This window comes from Sus scrofa, chromosome 1 (genome assembly GCF_054392235.1).
Source record: "Sus scrofa isolate SSC_HxYL_T2T_F1_AM1 chromosome 1, Sscrofa_HxYL_maternal_Yorkshire_Landrace_v2.0, whole genome shotgun sequence".
Classification (NCBI taxonomy): Eukaryota; Metazoa; Chordata; class Mammalia; order Artiodactyla; family Suidae; genus Sus; species Sus scrofa.
The window spans coordinates 18,886,087-18,905,397 of NC_139383.1; the positions used below are offsets into that span (position 1 = coordinate 18,886,087).

The following is a 19,311-nucleotide window of genomic DNA, read 5'->3' on the forward strand; positions in this document are numbered from 1 at the left end:
TCCTCTGTCAATATTGTTTCAGTCACTCTAGGGCTTGTGCTCTAGAGAATCTTGGCTCCCTAGGGACAAAGATGTTTCTATAGCTGTGTTCTTCCTGCCAGATCCTGGAACCTGCCTTGGTATCTCATGGAAAAAAAGAAAATTGCAGGCTTGGCAAGGAACTGTAATAGTTTCTCTAACTGCTTATTTGTGGTGGGGCTCCCATTTGATTATCCTTGCCTGTGGTGTCAGCTTAGCTGATATTGTCCGAAGGATTCCCATTCTAATGGGGAAAAAAGTGAACCCACCTTGATTGCTTTCCTTTGCTAGTTTGGTGATCAGAAAACAATGGGTCTGGGTAGTCTTCTTTGTTGTGTGGAGTGAAGAAAGATAGCCTTGCTCCTGTGCTGTTCCTCCAGTTCTGGGATCCAAGAACAGCTCACTTTCCTACAACCCTCCAGAAGTCTCCGTTGGTGTTCTCTGACATCTTTTCCAGATTTTATAGGTCTGCTTAGTGGAGAAGAGCACAGACAAGACTAGAAGTCAGGGTTTCTCAAATAGCTATCTTTTAAAAACCAAATAGATAAGCAACTGCTTATTTAAACTAAAAAGGTACTGGTCTATCAAGAAAAGCATGTGAAACTTTATGCAGAACTGAACGGAAATCCGAGAGACTGGAAAGGTGTGCTATAGCCCCAATGAACCAATGTTCTTATACTTTATTGAAATGCTTAAGCCATTTTTTTTTCCTTTTTCCTTTGACAAGAATAGAGTCTGGGCTAAATTCCAACTTGAATAAGTGTACTGATCTTGCACATTCCATTGGCAGTGTAAATCACAGGCAGTTTTCTTCATGTTCTGTCTTAACTAGTGGAAAAAGACGGCTGTGCACACTGGGATAGCTGTTGAGTTCTACTGAGAGCTGCCTGGAGAGGAAACACTTTTCAATTAATTATCCCACCAGATTTGCAGTAACACCAAAGCCCACCAAGCTTTGTATTTGCATCAGCATTCTGTTTTCCTCTAATTGAAACCCTCTTATTTTTCTTGTCATTGTTTTTGAATCTGTTTAGTCCTTTTATGAAAATAGAGAGATCTGTTTGCTGAAAAAAAATAATGTTGACATTTTCAAGTGCAACATTTGGATGAGTGTATTAGCTCCTGCCAAGGATTCTGTACACAACCAGTTCTCTGCCTCCCACATGGCCGTCCTACTGCAGAGTCTCCACCTCTACTTCTTAACTGACGACCTTCCAGTTAAATCTCTTTCTTCTTACTTCTTTCTTAATAACTGCTGGCACAGAGTTCTGACACCAAACAGTATTTTGTATTTAGATACCATTTTTTTTTCAGAAGACAATTTTTAAAACATAGGTTTGGAAAAGGTTAAACATTGATAAGATGTCCAACTCAATTTTTTTGAGGACAGATTTAAACTAGATGACTTATACTCTGTTTAAGAACCTCCAGAGGAGTTCCTGCAGTGGCTCAGCAGTGGTGAACCCGACTAGTATCCATGGAGATTCGAGTTCGCTCCCTGGCCTTGCTCAGTGGGTTGAGAATCTGGTGTTGCTGTGGCTGTGGCATAGGCTGTGGCTCCGATTCAACTTCTAGCCTGGGAAATTCCTATGCCCTGGGTGTGGCCCTAAAAAGCAAAAGCAAAAAACAAACCAAAAAAAAAAAAAAAACAAAAACCTTCCCTTCAGAGAAGTAAATAAATTTCATAACATTTGCCGATACATTCTAATAAATACTGAAGAGCTTTATTTCCAAGAAAATGTCTCCAAGTTGACTACGTATTAAGCCATTCTTCAAAGAAAAAAAAAAGCCGCTAAAAGAAAATAATTTTTTTACTCTCTCACATGCTAATTGAAAACTAAAAATAAATTTCTAGAGAAGTAGTTGTTAGAATTTTATGGGTTAGAGACTTCTTAATAATCTGATGAAAGTTACAGATTTTGTCAAAAGAAAATATGTCTAATTACAGGAGGCTCAGGGGTCACCTAAAGCCCACTCAAAGCCTCCAGTTTAAGAACATTTGCTCTGGAATGTAGGTCATTCTTTTTTTGAAAACTTCTAAAGTATGTATTCTAAATTTCAGAATCCCTCAAATAGAAACTAATTCAAGGAATAGAACCCAAAATGAGTTTTGCGTGTATAAGTTATGATTCTTTGGTTATATATAACAGAAACAAACTCTGGTTAACTTAAGAAAAAAAGTCACTGGAGAGATATTTGAGTAACTCATAGATTTTTTTCTTCTTTTTACAGCATATCTGAGGCATGCGGAAGTTCCCGGGCTAGGATCAAATTGGAGCTGCATCCACCAGCCTATGCCACAGCCATGGTCACACCAGATCTGAGCTGAGTCTGGAGCTCATAGCAACACCAGATCCTTTACCCACTGAGGGAAGCCAGGGATCAAACCCGCATCCTCACGGACACTATGTTGGATTCTTAAGCCATTGAGCCACCACGGGAACTCTGAATAACTCATAGATTTGAAGAAAAACCCAGGCCAGAAAGGACAGCAAATGAGGTAACAGATCCTAATATAATGAACAGTCACTTTGAGATGCTCATGACTCAGCTTTAGCTCTTTTGTTGCTAATAAAAGTGAAACCACAAAAAACCGATAATAAACAAACAAACAAAAGACCACCCAGAAAACAGGATTCAGGGCAGATAGAGAGAGGAAATGAAATGTACATCACAGTATCCACAGATTCCTGGGAAGATAAGAATAGAAATTTTTGCTATCCTTTTTTTTTTAACTGACTTTGCTGTTTTTATTATTATCATCACAGTTATTCTATTCTTATCTCTATCCATATACAATATATCTACAGGAATTTTGAAGAACTGCAATACATGCAAACACTCGTCAGCTTCTAGGAAGGACATACTTTCAAACAGTCACTTCAGAGGTGGCAAAAAAGTATAACAGACAAAAAAAAAATTCTATGGAACCAGGGACCATGGAGATCCCCTGAACAGAAAGGTCTTTCTAGAGAGCAGAGTCAGACCTGATCCAAGCTCTTCCCTATTGCTTGGAAGAGGACTTTCACAACATCTACCCTGAGGGATTTCAGAATTGCTACGAAGCAGTGATGGGTGTGGTTACTGTTTATTCTCTAACCCACAATTGTATATACTTGTATATTGGAGTTGTGTGGCGGAAAAAGGGCAAGAATCAAATAAAGGGATGCCCTCTGGCCAAAGACATCAGTAAAAGACACAGTGTCACAGGTTTGGAATATGCTCATTTTAACTGCATGACTATGAGATCCCTGGTTGCTTTCATGGGTATAGATTAAGATCCTACTTGGAGAATGAAGCTATGATATACGTCTTCTGTGAATGTTGCAAAATAACATTGTTGACAATCGGCCATACGTCTTCTGTGAATGTTGCAAAATAACATTGTTGACAATCGGCCATCTGGTGTTAACACAGTCTTTTAATGGTATACATCTTTTCTAAAGCTCTGTAAACTGTATTTTTTAGTATTTTCACTTGAAGGCCATTCTAATACATTTTGTGAAAATGATCATAGGCATTGACTTAGGCCCATTTTAACATCAGCTTAATAGCCCCAATTATGAAAATTTATTCAAGTATAATCTACTGAGAGCCTACTGTGTGTGGTATCATGTTCTAATCTGTGGGTAATTAAGATGCATGATATATGGCAATTATGATGTAGTCCTGGCACTCAAGGAAACTATAAACCATTAGAAAACAGAGAAAAAGTCTTTATAGAAAGTATCATAAATGATCCTAGTGTGACAAAGTAGTTAAACAATAATGACACAACTGAAAAAATAGAGCTTTTTGGCCACATTTGAACTATCCAGGATACTGAAGGCCAAGGGTTATTGAAATGTGCAGATGATATATGAGGAATTTTCACTTCCCTTTAGGACATTTTAAAATTATATCTGTAAAACACACCTGAAACTCTTTGGATTTTTTCCTGCTTTCTTCTTTGTACTTATAGATGACTAAAAGGTTAGTGAAAAAGGATGAGTAAAGATAAATAGTCTGTATGGATCATGATTTCTGTTGGAAATCATCTTCTGAATTCAAGCTGACTATTCTAAAAACTATTTTCATAGAGTGTTAACTTTTAAAAGTCAATCTGGTGACCTCAGATGCTTTGCTATGGAAATAAAGCTCCTTATACAAACTTTAATATTATTTGCCAAAGGTTGTTTTCCGTATATCCTATTGTAAAATATGCAGGCTTTGTATACATGCTACTTTACAAGCAACAGAGTTAAATATTGACCGAGTTCATGGAGAAATACATGAAAACTTCAAAGATCCTTGAGAAAAAATATAGAGCAACAATTTTGTATTATCTTATTAGTTAATGAAACGGTCATTGATGAAGTTGTATCTAATATAATTTTGGTCATCTGCACAAGTTTAAACTAATCTTACTGTTGAAAACAACATGTAGATTTTCAAATCCATAAAATGTTATAAAGATATTAACCAACTTAGCCCAATTTTACCCATGAGGTATAATCATGACTTATTTAATTATTTAAATATCAACTGATAAGTCTTTACTATGTAACTTGTTAATTTGGAATCTTTTCCACTAAGGCAAACATCATTTTTAATAAGTTTTCTTTGTATCCGTCTAAATATATCAACCACCTACAGTGGAATGAAAGAGACATCTATATGCTATCTGAATTGGTGATTCTGAAATCATCAGTTTGATAAACATTGAAAATAAAGAGTGTCATTATATTATATGCCAGATGGGGAAGGGATTTACAGATCAGTGAGTATTTATAGTTAACAAAATATATTAAAAGTGTTTGACTTATTGGAATAAAGTTAGAATTGTTTAAAGTTATAGGTTGAATATACATATGTATGAATATATGTGTGTGTATGTATGTATGTAAATCATGTATAAACAATGATTATTATATAGGAGGCCAGGGGTTGAGGGTGGCAGCACACAGTTTCTTCTCTGAGGCAAGGTCCCGTATTACATGGCTCTTCTTTCCACTTCTCCCTCTATTTTCCTATTTTCCAAAAGTCAGTGGATGCAAAGGTTTCTTTTGAATGAGACAGAGATGCAAGATAAATATTAGCCAACATGTCAGAATCTGTGCAACATTTCATATACAGAATATATGCAATATGTGCAAATAGTTTAACAGGGGCCTCAAGACTAGAAGTCATTATTTCATGTTTTTGGAAATGTGATATCTAGAAGCCAGTTAAAAGTTTATTGAAGTTGTCAGCAATTTTCTGATTCACTGAAATGAAGACTGTCCTTTGTTACATTTCAAAAAATACTTGAGTGAACACTTTTGATTTTGCAAATGGAAAAGCCACAATCCTATTCTTTCAGTGGAGGTGTTGGAGGCACTGAGGAATTAAATTGCTCTTGTAATGATGATTCATTATCATCAGAGTTGCACCCTGGGGATTATTACTACTGACTCAGAGGCAGGCCTGTGACTGCAGAACAGGAAAACTATTTCTCTGCTTTTACAAGAGGCCCTGAGAAAGGAGGGGTTGACCTTAAAGTACTTAGGAGGTTGTGCAGAGGTAGGAGGTAGGAAATTAGGAAGAAAGAAACCAAATGGTGAGCCATATACTTTGTTAGAGTCAACAGTCTCCGGATTGTAGGAACTGCAATATGCTTCATAGCTCAACCTCGCTTAACTCAATCAACAAATGGAGAACACTTATATGGCTATGTATTCTAATAGAGTTATTTATTAACTCTGATCCACAGACATAACTATATTCAGTTTCCCAGCAATCTCTACTGTTTTTCTATATGAGGATGATCTCAGTGGGAAAAATGCCATCTCAGTGGAAGAGAATATTTAGGAATTACTGGCGGTGGGGCATTTTGGGTTGTCCCAATAATAGGAGAGAACTACTGCTATTTAGTAGTAAAAGCCAAGAATTTTAGACACCTCTCAATTTTTTTTAATTTTTTTAAAGTGTTACATACAATAAGGAATTATCTTACCTCTTTTGTATGATTTTAATGGCTCATCATTCGTGTAGTCTAAAAGGAAGGCGGTGAACCAAGAACATAATTTCATAAGATATATTAAGAGATAAGTAGTTTTTGCACAGTCTTAAAGTTCACTGACTATTTCAGGAATGCAACTGTTGTGTACAATAAGGGCAGACTAAACATTGTTATCTTTGAAAAGGGTTGTTCACTGTTTTGGAAAATGTATCGCCAATAGCAACCTCATTCCAAATATTTGAGTCACAATTGCAAACCACCTGTACGTCAGTCTGTATGTGTACCTGTTGCATTTTCAATAAATTCAGGTATAGGTATGAACATTGTAACTTATTTAATATACCATGTATTTCTAGTGTAGTCAAAATATATACTTGCAGCTGAATTTCACCTAACTTGAAGGGAATTAAAAATACCAATATTACTACAGTTGACACTTGAACAATGTAGGGGTTAGGGATGTCAATCCCTGTGCAGTTGAAAATCAAGTATAATTTCTGACTCCCCCAAACTCAATTATTAATAGCTTATTTTTGACCAGAAGCCTTATTGATGACATAAAGAGTTAACACATATTTTGTATGTTATATGTAGTCTTACAATAAAGTAAACCAGAGAAAAGAAAATGTTTTTAGGAAAACATAAGGAAGAAAAAATACATTTACAGTATTGTAATGGATTTATTGAAAATGTAAACTTACTTTGTTTACAAGGTGAATCATCTGTCAGTATGTGCATCAATATTGTCTTAAATGATACAAAATACTGTAGATGTTATACTAATGACTGACACTAGACTTCAAAAATGAAAAAGTATTCACTGTGGCACAAAAGATTAAGGATCCAGTGATTTCTCTGCAGTGGCTCAGGTTGCTGCTGAGTCATAGGTTCAATCCCTGGCCCAGGATCTTCCATACGATGCGAGTGAGGCAAAAACAAATGAAAAGATGCTGTGAAAAAGAAGTCCATATTTATTTATAGGTATAACAATTCATGCATCGATAGTTAAGAAATGGTGATACGTCTATGATTGCCTAGTGTAATTAGTACAATTTCTTCACGGTAACCTAGCCTATATACTAGGGAGTGAATTGTCATAAAAATTTTATGGTATCCAATATAACAGTCATATCCATAATACAGTATTGGAAATAATGTTACATTTTTTAAGATGCCATTTACCTGTGATGATAGGCTGATATGCAATTTCTTCAATTGCATGCAAGGCATACTGTATGGCAATATATTTCTTTAAGAGCAAAGTTTGAAAACATTAAGAAAACTAACACATATTAATTTTATATTAAATATCACTCACCTTGTGTCTGTGTAAGCATAGGTGATCTACTTCCATATAGAACATTCAGGAGGATCTGCAGGATGAATTATTATTATTATTTTTTTAGGGCTGCACCCTGGGCATACGGAGGTTCCCAGGCTAGGGGTCTAGTCCGAACTGTAACCACTGGTCTATGTCACAGCCACAGCAATGTCAGATCCGAGCCGCGTCTGCGACCTATACCACAGCTACAGCAATGCCGGATCCTTAACCCACTGAGCAAGGCCAGGAATCGAATCCTGTAACCTCATGGGTCCTAGTTGGATTCGTTTCCTCTGCACCATGACGGGAACTCCAGCTGAATGAATATTTAAACAATGATGATGATGATGACAAAAAAGTCTTATTCAGTTCTTGCCATATAGGTAATAGATTGTCACACGAACGCACATGTTCACAGCAGATAAGCTTATCAACGGTAAGGCACTGTGATGATTTACTATTCATTTCGTGGAAGCGGCTCATCATAAAGGTCTTCATCCTCATGCCCTTCACAAGGTGTAGGCTGAGGAGGAGGAGAAAGAGGAGGGTTGGTCTTGCTTTCTCAGGTGGGAGAGGCGGAGGAGGTGGAGGAGGTGAAAGGGGGAGCAGGTGCACTCGGTGTGGTGTAACTTTATGCAAATATGTTGTAGTTTCTGTTTGTTTGTTTTTGCTTTTTTATTTCTCTAAAAATGTATCTATACATGTCCAATCCTTCTTACACTGTTTGTTTTCATTTCAGTGCCCGTATCATAGAAGGGACCAGGTTGTAAAATGAGTCTTGAATAATTGGAACCCTTCTGTCAGATTTGTCTAGTGTCAATTTGTTCTCTGGCACTGCTTCTTCTAAGTCTTCTTCCTCATCATCCAGTACTGGTTTGGAAGCACTCACTTCCATCAGATCATCTTATGTTAATTCCTCTGGTGCAGTGTCTAGTAGCTTTAGAATTCCTACAAGATCTTTATAACACTTCACCCCCCATCATTTTTGCCATATCCACAATCTCGTTCATGATTTCCCTAATTGGCTCTGTCATAAATCCTGTGAAGTTATGCACAACATCTGGATGCAGTTTTCCTCAGTAGGAATTGTTTTGAGCTTGGTGGTTTTTAGGTGTTTGTTTGTTTGTTTCCTATGGCAATGATACATCTTCAATAATGTAATCCTTCCGGGCTGTCATGATGTTCCCTCTATCAGGGTTTTCTTTCATAGCACTGGCCATCCTTTGCCTAGAGTCCCATGTGTAATGATTCTTAAAGGTCCTTATTAGCCCTGATCTAGAGGTTGAATTAGAGCACTGTGTTTGGGGGCAGATAGAAAACTTAAGACTCCTTCAATGTTGAAATCATGGGGTTCTGGGTGACTGGGGACATTGTCCAATATCCAGAGAACTTTAAAAGGCACTCACTTACCGGCAAGGTACTTCTGACTTCAGGGACACAGCATCAATGGAACTAATCCAGGAAAAGGGGTCTCATTGTCCAGACCTTCTTGCTGTACAACCCAGAGACTGACAGCTGGTGTTTATCTTTTCCCTTATTGGCTTAGGGTTAGCAGATTTATAGTTGAAGGAAGTCCTGATCATAAACCCCACCACATGGAACAAAACAGTAGACTTAGCCTGTTCCTTCCTGCTTCAAATCCTGGTTCTTTCTTCTTTTCCTTACTAATAAATGTCCAGTGTGGCATTTTTCCCTCCAGAATAAGATAACTTTTGTCTACATTAAAAACCTGTTCAGGCAGATATCCTTTCTCATCATTTTCTTAATGGCTTCTGGGAACCCATCTGCTGGCTGCCTCTGGGTCGGCAGAAATTGCTTCTCTTGTTATCTTGACATTTGTTAAGCCAGACCTCTTTCTAAAATTATCAAACCATCTTCTGCTGGCATTAAATTCTCCAGCTTTAGATCCTTCAACTTCCTTTTGCTTTAAGTTGTCATGTAATGATTTTGCTTTTTCTCAAATCATTTTAGTGTGTATAAGGATACCTTTCTTATAGCAATCCTGCACCCATACACAAGCTGCATTTTGAGTACAAGATAAAAAGATATTTCTCAAAAAACAGAAAGTTTTTGCACCTGCTGGCATAGCTGCAATGATTGCTTCATAAATTTCCTTTCGTTTTCTTTTTTCTTTTTTTTTAATGCCAGATTCATTTATCTTGAAATGGTGGGCAACCACAGATACAGACCTCAATCTATGAGACCTATCAAGCAATTCAACTTTTTTTTTGAAATGTCATGACTTTTCTCTGTTTTTTTGGGGGGGATCACTTTCAGTATCATATGGGTCCCCTGGTGTTATTCAAGTTTTATAGTATTGCACTAACTACCATGAAAAATTCTCAATCACTAGAGATCACTTTTTACTGATATGCCATTTGATGAAGAGATTACTGCTTACATGGAGATGCTTAGCCTCCCATGACATTTTAAGAGGGTACGCACAACATTCGAGCTGGCTGCAAAAGTAACAGGAAGTGGCTACAAAATTATTATAGACTGCAGATAACTTGAACACCACATCTTTGTTTACATTTCTCTTGACTACAAATGGCACCATGTATGATCTGTATTTATTTTGACACATTTTAACTTTTTATAATACATTTGTGTACATTTCATGGTAGTAAATGATAAGATACACTAGTATCCACATATGTTTTATGCATTCATGACATACCTTTTGCTTAATTTTTAAAAATGTTTCTAGGCTATGCAGTTCACCTGTGAGTTATTTTTTCAAATTGTTGCATATCTCCAAAATTTTTTTCCAATATATTTAATGATAAATATCTGTGTAATAAATGTTTTTATACCTGCACATTCAAATTTGTGTTGTTTGAAGATTAACTGTACTTGAATGTCCTTCCTTTTTTTTTTTTTTTTTTTTGGCCTCACTGCAGCATATAGAAGTTCCTAGGCCAGGGATTGAATTAGAGCTGCAGCTGTGATCCAGGCCAGGGATCAAACCCTTGCCACCAAAGAGAGAGCACCAGATCCTTAACTTGCTCTCCCACAGCAGGAACTCCATGTACTTGAATATCCTGATACAAACCCGCACACAAATTTTCAAGTAGACAGTATGGTAAAAATTTAAAACCAAAGTGTTCCTCAATAGAGAATTAGTTGAATAAATTATGGTACATTGTGCCATGGAATATTACATAGTAATTAAAAATAATACTTTTGACTAGAAGAGATTTCGTATTGTTTGATGAGAAAAATCAAGATACAGTGAGATCTGCATGATAAAATGTCAATTTGTAAAACAAGCCATGATATAAAATAAAATGATGTATAATTATATGAGATGAGTGAAAAATGGAAACATCCATATAGGTTGTTACCATGAATTATTTCTGGGGGGGGGGGACTGGTAGTGAAGGAAAGTGCAGGCAAAGAGTAATAGAGAAGCAATGCATGTGTTTCCATATTTAATTAAAATTACAAATACACATGTATAAAGAGTTAAAATTTTAATAATAAAGGTTTAAAATTAATGAAAAAACCAAAATCCAAGTGAAACAGCTTTGACTGGTTCAGAAATGCTATGGGAATTTTCATCTGAGAAAGTCATGAAAGTGTGGTTTGGGGAAAGTCAATTTCCTACTGTGTGTCCCAGTTAAGACGCTCACTGCATTTTTTTTTTTTTTTAACTAGCATACACGAATATGTTCTGTGTTATGACAAATACAGTGCTGGAACACGTAACAAAGGTGACCATTTTCTTTAGGCCTGGCTTGTCCCCTGACTCACTGTTAGGATTTGCACTTCTAACACTTTGTGTGTGTGCTTGACCCACAAAAGTTCTTGCCCAGTGAGGGGCATTTGCTGGTGTTCTCCTTAAAAAAAGAAAGAAAGAAAGAGCACAAGTCTGAAGCATATTTTTATTTAATTTTTTAAAAAAATTATTTTTTTATTTTGAGCATACTTTTTCATGCTTGAATCTATACTGATGCAGACTGTTAACTATCTGTTTAACGATTTTGAAGCAATTTTAAAAACATTTTAAAGTCTTTAGGGACAAATGAACAATAGCTATTTTTCTCGCTGTTAAACTTTTCAAAGGCAGTCCTGTTTGACCCCTTATGGTCCTGTTCTAATACTAACTAAAAGAGAAGCAATTCGGAGTGAGACACATACATTTTGTTCCATTCTGAATAATTTTAGGCTACCTTTATGGACATTAGAAAAATTTTAACTCAAATAATAGCTTCCTGGGAAAAACTAATTCATTAACATTAAAACTCAGAAACTATGTCTAAGGTGAGAAAACATCTATTTTCAATTGACCTAATACAATTTTTTTTTATCAAAGGCAAAGTCATAGATAATTAAAAATAAGTTTTTCTTCTTCCTCAGAGAAAAAGAAGTATGGGGCCTCTCCAGGTTACTGCTTCTTTCCTTTATTTTTTTTCTTTGAGTTAGGAGCTGGGCCCTTCTTTTCTGGCTCCACACGTCTGGCGGCTTCCTCTGCAGCCAGATCCTCCAACCTTAAGCGCTCCGCTTCCAGCAACTTGTTTCTGTACTCCTCCCGGATATTGAAGATCTTTTGCCGGGCTTCATCTAAGGAGTCCTGTGGCAAAACAGAAGTCCAAACAAATAAGCGCCACAGAGAGAGCCTTATTTTGATTCCAGAAAAAAACTGCATTCTCTCTAGCCTTTCCTCATGCCATTGGATGCATGTGGCAAATGACTGAATAAAGATGAAAACGAGGCTGTGGTCTCAAATGTTTATGTTTGCGTAAAACATGAGATAACAGCAAAGGGCATGTGAGATTTTACAGAATGCCAAATAAAAGCATCAGTAGAAGAAAAAGAAAGAGAAAGGTGAAGGAAGAAATAAGCAGAGATTTTGGCAAAGCAGTTATCTGCTTTAAATGGGCTCAGAGATCATCGATATAAAATAGGCAGCTGGGTGGTGTCTCTCACGCCATAAATGAGTAGTTCGCCACACGTATTCTAGCCTCGACAAACTGTATCTGATTTGTACTTGAAGAACTTCTAAATAATATCACCTAATGGAATGCTTATCTTTGCTAACAATGTGGTTTCCAGTCTCACCATTTCAGAAAAAGCGTAGTCATCAAGGACACCAAAGACATATGTTATCTAAAGCCAAGATCATTTCTCATTCCTAGTCTTACTTAAGCACACCCTCTCCTTCCGGAGGCCACCTGGTTTCCTGGACGCCACATCCGCTTAATTGTTCTTCTACGTTGCTATCTGCTCCCTGTCAGTCACTTCGGCTGATTTCTCCCTTTCTCCTTCGTCTCTTATGTGGAGGCGGCCATGAAGCAGATCTGAGGCCTCTCCCCTTGGGTTAGAGCTTCTCTGACCCTAAGGCTTTACATTCTATTTATACACTGATTGGGTCCCCCATTCTTTAAAAATCTCCAGCCAGATCTCTTGCCCACATTCCAAAATCACATATCTTTTTCTCAGCATTTCCACATGACTATCTAATAGTCTTGTTTTCATAGAATAGACATAGCCAAAAAAAATGGTTCCAAACTGAAATGTTATGTATCCTTCCAACCATCAGGTATGATAGCATGTGGTCCTTTCTACTGTTTTAAGCCCCCCCAAAAGTATGGTATTTCTTTACTCCTTTCTTTCTCTCATAAGATACCAACAATCCATCTGGAAATCTGGTTGATGCTATTTTCAAAACACATCCAGAGTTCAGCTGCTTTGCACCATGGCCTTGGTAGGAAGCACTGTTACCTCTTACATGCTTACTGCAGTAGTCTTCTCACAGATCTCTCTTCTTTGATACTAATCTGTTCTTCACACAATATCCAGAGCAGACCTTTTCACGCCTAAGTCAAATCATGCTCCTCCTCTGCTCGTTAGAACCCTGTCGTGCTTCCATATTTCCCTCAGAATAAAAGCTAAAGTCTTTGCAGCGGCCTGCTCAGTCCTGCATGATTATCTTCTCCACCAGCCTCTCCCCGCGTCCTCACTGACCTCTCTTCCACTCATCTACCCTGCTCACTCCACACCAACGGCTCTGGCCTCCCTGCTGTTCTTCCGCTAAAACATCCACTATGCTCTTTGCTTAGGGCCTTTGCACCAGCCATCTCTTCTGAAACATCATGTTCTGATTCTGTTTTATTTTTTTCTCAATACTAGTCCCTTTCTATCACATTATACAATGTATTTATTATTATGTTTGCATCTTAGCATCTATTTCCTCCCTAGAGGGAGTCTTTGCGAGTATGTATGTGTTTGCTGCAGAGAAAGAGAGGAAAAAAAAAAAAAAAAAACCTTCACCCTCCATAGTGAAAGTCATCCATGTAACACTTAGCAAACTTCCCCATTTCTAGTATAACGATACTTCTCTTTATGATTAAGCTTGATCTCTCACCCCCCCCCCGCCCCCGAGCTGCCTTTGGATTATGTGTAAACAAAGCACCTTGAGCCTTCTGCTGGGATAGGGGAGTGACAGTCATCTGGCTACAAAAAGTCAAGGTGGTAACCTGAGACTCTAACTGCTTCCAAAGTAGCTTTAAACTAACCAAACCCAAAGCCTTTTTCTCCCTCTCACTTCACCTTCACTTTTTTTGCTGCGCCAGGATGGGAACTCCCATCACTTTCACTTCTTAACAAGGCTGATGCTACCAGCCACCAATTTCTGAGCCTGTGGGGGAGTCTGTGGAGCAAAATGGGTTGATTCTTAAGAGTTTTTCTACTGCCAGTTTAGGAGTCAGCGGCCTCAAGTCTGTTAATTCCATCTTCCTCCAACTACTTTCCAACTTGACGAATATTTTGCTGTGGTCTTCATTCCCATTCTTCCCATTTTGTGGATAGATTTCCAATACTGTATTTCAGAAGGATTTTAGGGGGTGAGTAAATTAGATGTGTATAATCAATTTGCCAATTTTCTGAGAACTTGGGAACTGAATGTTTTCAAGACTTCTTTCTACCTTTCTATCATTCTACGGTATCTTTTAAAAAAAATTATTAAAGAATAGTTGATTTACAGTGTCATCCCAATTTCTGCTGTACAGCAAAGTGACTCACTCATACATATATATACATATATATACATTCTCTCTTTTATATTATTTTCCATCATGGTGTATCTCAGCAGATTGGATATAGTATCCTGTGCTAGTATCTTTTTAATATTACAAAAGAATTTGTCGGCTGCGATGGAAGTATATGCACTTTGGAACTCACCTGCATTTCCCCATACATCTCCAAAACTTTATCCTTTATTTTCAACCTTTCTTCTTGGTCAATGTCTCGAATGCTGAGGATTCTGGACCTATATTGTCGAAACTGATGAACCTCCTCTGCCTTTTGCATTGCCTGCTGCTGATTCAGTTCATCCGTTTGCAGCAGAATATCAGTATCTGTTTTCCTTGATTTAAAAACATCAAAAGGGATACATAAATTATTTGAAAATTCAGGAATGAACTTTAGCACTCAAACAATTAAAAATCATATCAACAGGGTGGTGGTTCAAATCAAATCAAATATTAGGACCAGAAATCATAAACCATTATTTTTATGTGGACTATGCTCCATTTATTAAGTCACTAATATTTTAGGAAATTATTTTAGAAAAATATCAGCAAAATTAGATGTGCTATGTGAAGAGATGTTTGTGGAATTGGTGTCTGAAACTGTGAGAATATTTCTTAGTTTTTTTTTTGAATTTATGAAGCTAAATAGGTTTCAAAATGTTTCCAAACTTAAAAATATTCTTAGGTTAACTCTCTCTATTGGTGCTACTGTTTAGTTCTTAAGAAAGTTCGATTAGGAGTTCCCGTCGTGGCACAGTGGTTAACGAATCCGACTAGGAACCATGAGGTTGCGGGTTCGGTCCCTGGCCTTGCTCAGTGGGTTAACGATCCGGCGTTGCCATGAGCTGTGGTGTAGGTTGCAGACGCGGCTCGGATCCTGTGTTGCTGTGGCTCTGGCGTAGGCCGGTGGCTACAGCTTCGATTCAACCCCTAGCCTGGGAACCTCCATACGCCGCGGGAGCGGCCCAAGAAATAGCAACAACAACAACAAAAGACAAAAGACAAAAAGACAAAAAAAAAAAAAAAAAAGAAAAGAAAGTTCGATTAAATAACGGCAGCAGGTATGATGGGAGTTTTCCATAGTTCAACTCACCTTAACCAGGCAACAAATTTAATCTTATCAGAAAACATTTAAATGCTTTTATAATTAACTCATAAAATATTTACTAAATTTGAGATGCAAGTCATGTACTTGTAAAAATCTAAATACACTGAAAATATATTATTTAATTTTAAATTTTCAGTTGTTTAGCAACTGCCTATTGACAATCTACCCAAAATTCTAGGAACTCAGATGTTGGCATTAATCATGTTTATGAAACTTACTGTATATACTGACTTAAGTCTACACATTGTAGTTTTTTCCGAATAAGTTGTGGAGACATTTCCAAAATTGTTGGCGATCGTGAACGAGGCCCTGTTTAAAAAAAAAAAAAAAGTCCCAGGCTTTCAAAAAAGCATCAACAATGATTAACTAAAGGATTGTGTATCTCATTTAAATTTAAATACTTTGGACTTGCCTTACTTAATATGATTTTAATGTGATTTAATGACTTCACTGAAATATAATTATATTTCACATTTATCCTCCAGCTGGTGTTACTATACTTAGGTTTTTGTTTTGGTTTGTTTTTTTTTGGTGTTTTTAGGGCTGCACTCGCGCATACGAAGGTTCCCTCCCAGGCTAGGGGTCGAATCGGAGCTGTAGCTGTTGGCCTACACCACAGCCAAGCAATGCCAGCTCTAAGCCGCATCTGCAACCTTCACCATAGCTCACAGCAACACCAGATGCTTAACCCACTGAGCCAGACCAGAGATTGAACCCGGGTCCTCATGGACACTAGTCAGATTTGTTTCGACTGTGCCACAATGGCAATTCCAACTATACTTACGGATAAATGAAAAAGATAAATTAAATATAGAAAAAATGAATATGCGCTATAAGAATAGTAAGAAAATTACTCTAATTATAGTAAATGAAAGCAGAGATTAAAAAAAGGTCACACTTTGTTGCAAAATGTCTTTATAAACAGTTAAATTATCCAATATTTAAAGAACTTGGTCTATCTGTGAAAGCTATGTTAAACACTATGGGGGGTGGGATATAAAAATGTTTTGAGACACAGTATCTGACTTTTCAAGAAACTTTTAGTCCAGGAGAATAGGCAACATATAACAAGCAAACACTGATAATCAAAGTAATAGTAGTTTTTTACCCCACAGATTCATATGAATCCACAGGAATTGATTTAAGAAAAAAATTTTAGAGACTAAGCTATTAACCATTCAGACTTTCCAGATCATTTAATCTCTCTTTTCAAAAAATGAGATGTATAATTTACATACCATAAGATTTATCAATTTTAAAATATAATTCAATACTCTTTAGTAAATTTACAGAGTTGTGCAACCAGCTGCATCACTATCAGATCTTTAACCTGCTGCCCCACAAGGAAACTTCCTGACTGCCTCTTCTTTCTTTCTTTTCTCTTTTTTAAGATTTTTTTTTCTATTATAGTTGATTTACAATGTTCTGTCAATTTCTGATGTGTTGATTTACAATGTTCTGTCCATTTCTGATGTACAGCCAAGTGACCCAGTTTTACATATATATACATACATATATGTATATATGTGTGTTTATATATACGTATGTGTGTGTGTATACATTCTTTTTCTCACACAATCCTCCATCATGTTCCATCACAAGTGACTAGATATAGTTCCCTGTGGTACATATCAGGATCTCATTGCTTACTCTTTATTTAGATCTTACAGAATTTCCTTAAAAGATGTTTTATAATATTCAGTATACAGGTCTTTCACTTTTGTTAAATTTATGTCCATACATTTGTTATTGATACTATTGTGAATGAAACTGTCTTAATTTCAGTTTTTGACTCTTCATGGATAATATGTAGAAATGAAAGCAATTTTTATATTAATCTATCATGTGATCTCACCAAACTCATATTAGTTCTAGATGATATTCTTGGTTCTTTTTCTATGATTTCTTAGGATTTTCAATATAGCACATTGATTTTACTTCTTCCTTTCTGTTTTACAGTTTTACTTATTCCTTTCTGATATGGATGTGTTTTATTTCTTTTTCTTGACTGAACTGGCTAGAACCTCCATTAAAATGTTGACTGCAAGTGGTTAAAGTGGACAACCTGCCTTGTTGAAAGTGGAAATCACTATGTCTCTTTTATTATCCCAATCTCTTTATTTAATTTTTGGCTGATTTTTTATTCTTCCTGACCAGTATCACAATCTCAAGCTGCTATAATGTTGGCTATTCCAACTACTTGCCACCATGTTCACTATACTTGCAACAATATCCATGAGTGTAGAACTTTTCCATGGCGCCTCAAATCAGATAAATCCCTTTTAGCCTTGGCAACAAAGCTGCTGATTCTCCTAGCTACCATGCTACAGACCTTGGGGTTGATGAGAGAATCCCATATTAAAATATGATACATCCCTGCAGTAGGCTGGTAGGCTAACAGTGGTAGACAGACCAACAGACTTCCAAAGATATCCATGTCCTAATCGCTGAAAAGTATGAATATGTTCCTCATAAGGATTTTGCAGATGCAACTAAGGTAAGGATCTTGAGAGCAGATAATCTTACATTATTCAGCAGGGTTCAATGCAATCACAAGAACGCTTTTAAGGGAAAAAGAAAGGCAAGTGAAAGAGTGAGAATCCAAGAAGTAGATGAGGTGATGGTCATGGAGAAAACAGAGAGGGAGGGATAGAAAGAGAGACAGAGAGACAGAGAGATTTGCAGCTACTATTCTGCTTGATTTGAATATGAGGAAGAGGCATCAAGCCTCTTCATTTAAGGGGGATGGCCCTTGAAGCTAGACATGGAAACAGATTGTCCCCAAGAGACTCCAGGAGAGATGCCGCCCTGCCAGAAGCTTAATTTTAGGATTTCTGCCCTCTAGAACTTCCAAAAGTTTGTGTTATTAGTCACTAAGTTACTGTTACTTAGTTATTAGTCTCTAAATTTGTGGTTATTTGTTACAGAAGCAATAAGAAACTAGTTCATTTGCTTTTGTCTTTTTTATTTTTAATAACTATTTTTCATTTAGCTTGTATGCCTTCAGAGTTTTTAAATGTTTCTTGATCAGTTTTTTTCCAGGTTATCATTGCTTTTGGGGGAGAGGAGATGTCAGGTCTTCACTCTGCTATGCAAATAATCCCACCCCTGCCCCCATCCCCACCCCACTGACTATTTAATCTGACTTTTCCCATGTGCTTGTAGAAGTCTCCAGGAATATTGCTAATTTTTTAATTTATAACAACTTGTTAAAAGGGATATTCATTCAGAAATACAATCTAATGTAAAACGTTAAAAACATTAAAAAAGTAACATCAAATTAATTTTTCATTTTTAAAAAATACATAAAGGATTTCCCTTGTGGCTCAGCAGGGTGAGGATCTGGCATTGTCACTGCAGTTGAGGACAGACTACTTTGGCCTCTAAGTCTGCCGTCCTTGCTCACTCTTACCTTTCCTGTTTCCTGAATGTTCCGTCTTAGCCCAGACTGCATCTCAATAAGGTATAGATTATAGACCATTTGCATAAGCTTAGAAATTCCCTTAAACCTCTTTGCAATGAATTCTGTCATCCTCATACCTCACCCTCAAGCAACTTTTGCCTGTTCTGAAATTTCATACAAGTGAATCATACACGAAGTATTCTTTGTGCTCAGCATCTATATTTCAGTATAACGTCTGTCTGTGGAATTCATCCACACTGCATTAGTAGTTTATTACTTTTTAATGTTAAGTATTTGATGTATGAACATATTACAACTATTTATCCATTCATCTGTTGATGGGTATATGTATATTGTATTCCCCCCTTTTGGCTATTATGAATGAGGCTGAAATTTTTCCTTCTCTATCTGACTTATTTCATTAAGCACAATACCTCCAGGTCCACC

At 36.8% G+C, this 19,311-nt stretch overlaps 1 protein-coding gene and 1 long non-coding RNA gene across 21 annotated transcripts in view; one reads left to right on the plus strand and one right to left on the minus strand.

The window, feature by feature from the left end:
• Window positions 1–19,311, plus strand: part of LOC102160169 (uncharacterized) — a 426,691-nt gene that overhangs the window by 348,010 nt on the left and 59,370 nt on the right. The window lies entirely within an intron of this gene.
• ADGB (androglobin) overlaps window positions 11,193–19,311 on the minus strand; it is a 158,559-nt gene continuing 150,440 nt past the window's right edge. For 10 of the 12 annotated variants that reach the window (XR_014845051.1, XR_014845039.1, XR_014845027.1 and 7 more), the window contains 3 exons: window positions 15,680–15,770; window positions 14,505–14,688; window positions 11,193–11,895 (listed from right to left, as the gene is read on the minus strand). Coding sequence is in view for 6 of the 12 variants with exons in the window: in XM_021072116.2 (XP_020927775.1) it covers window positions 11,710–11,895; window positions 14,505–14,688; window positions 15,680–15,770 (461 nt within the window). In the remaining 6 variants the exon portion in view is untranslated. The remainder of the gene's footprint in view (window positions 11,896–14,504; window positions 14,689–15,679; window positions 15,771–19,311) is intronic. The other 2 variants (XR_014845045.1, XR_014845057.1) reach the window with 1 other exon arrangement.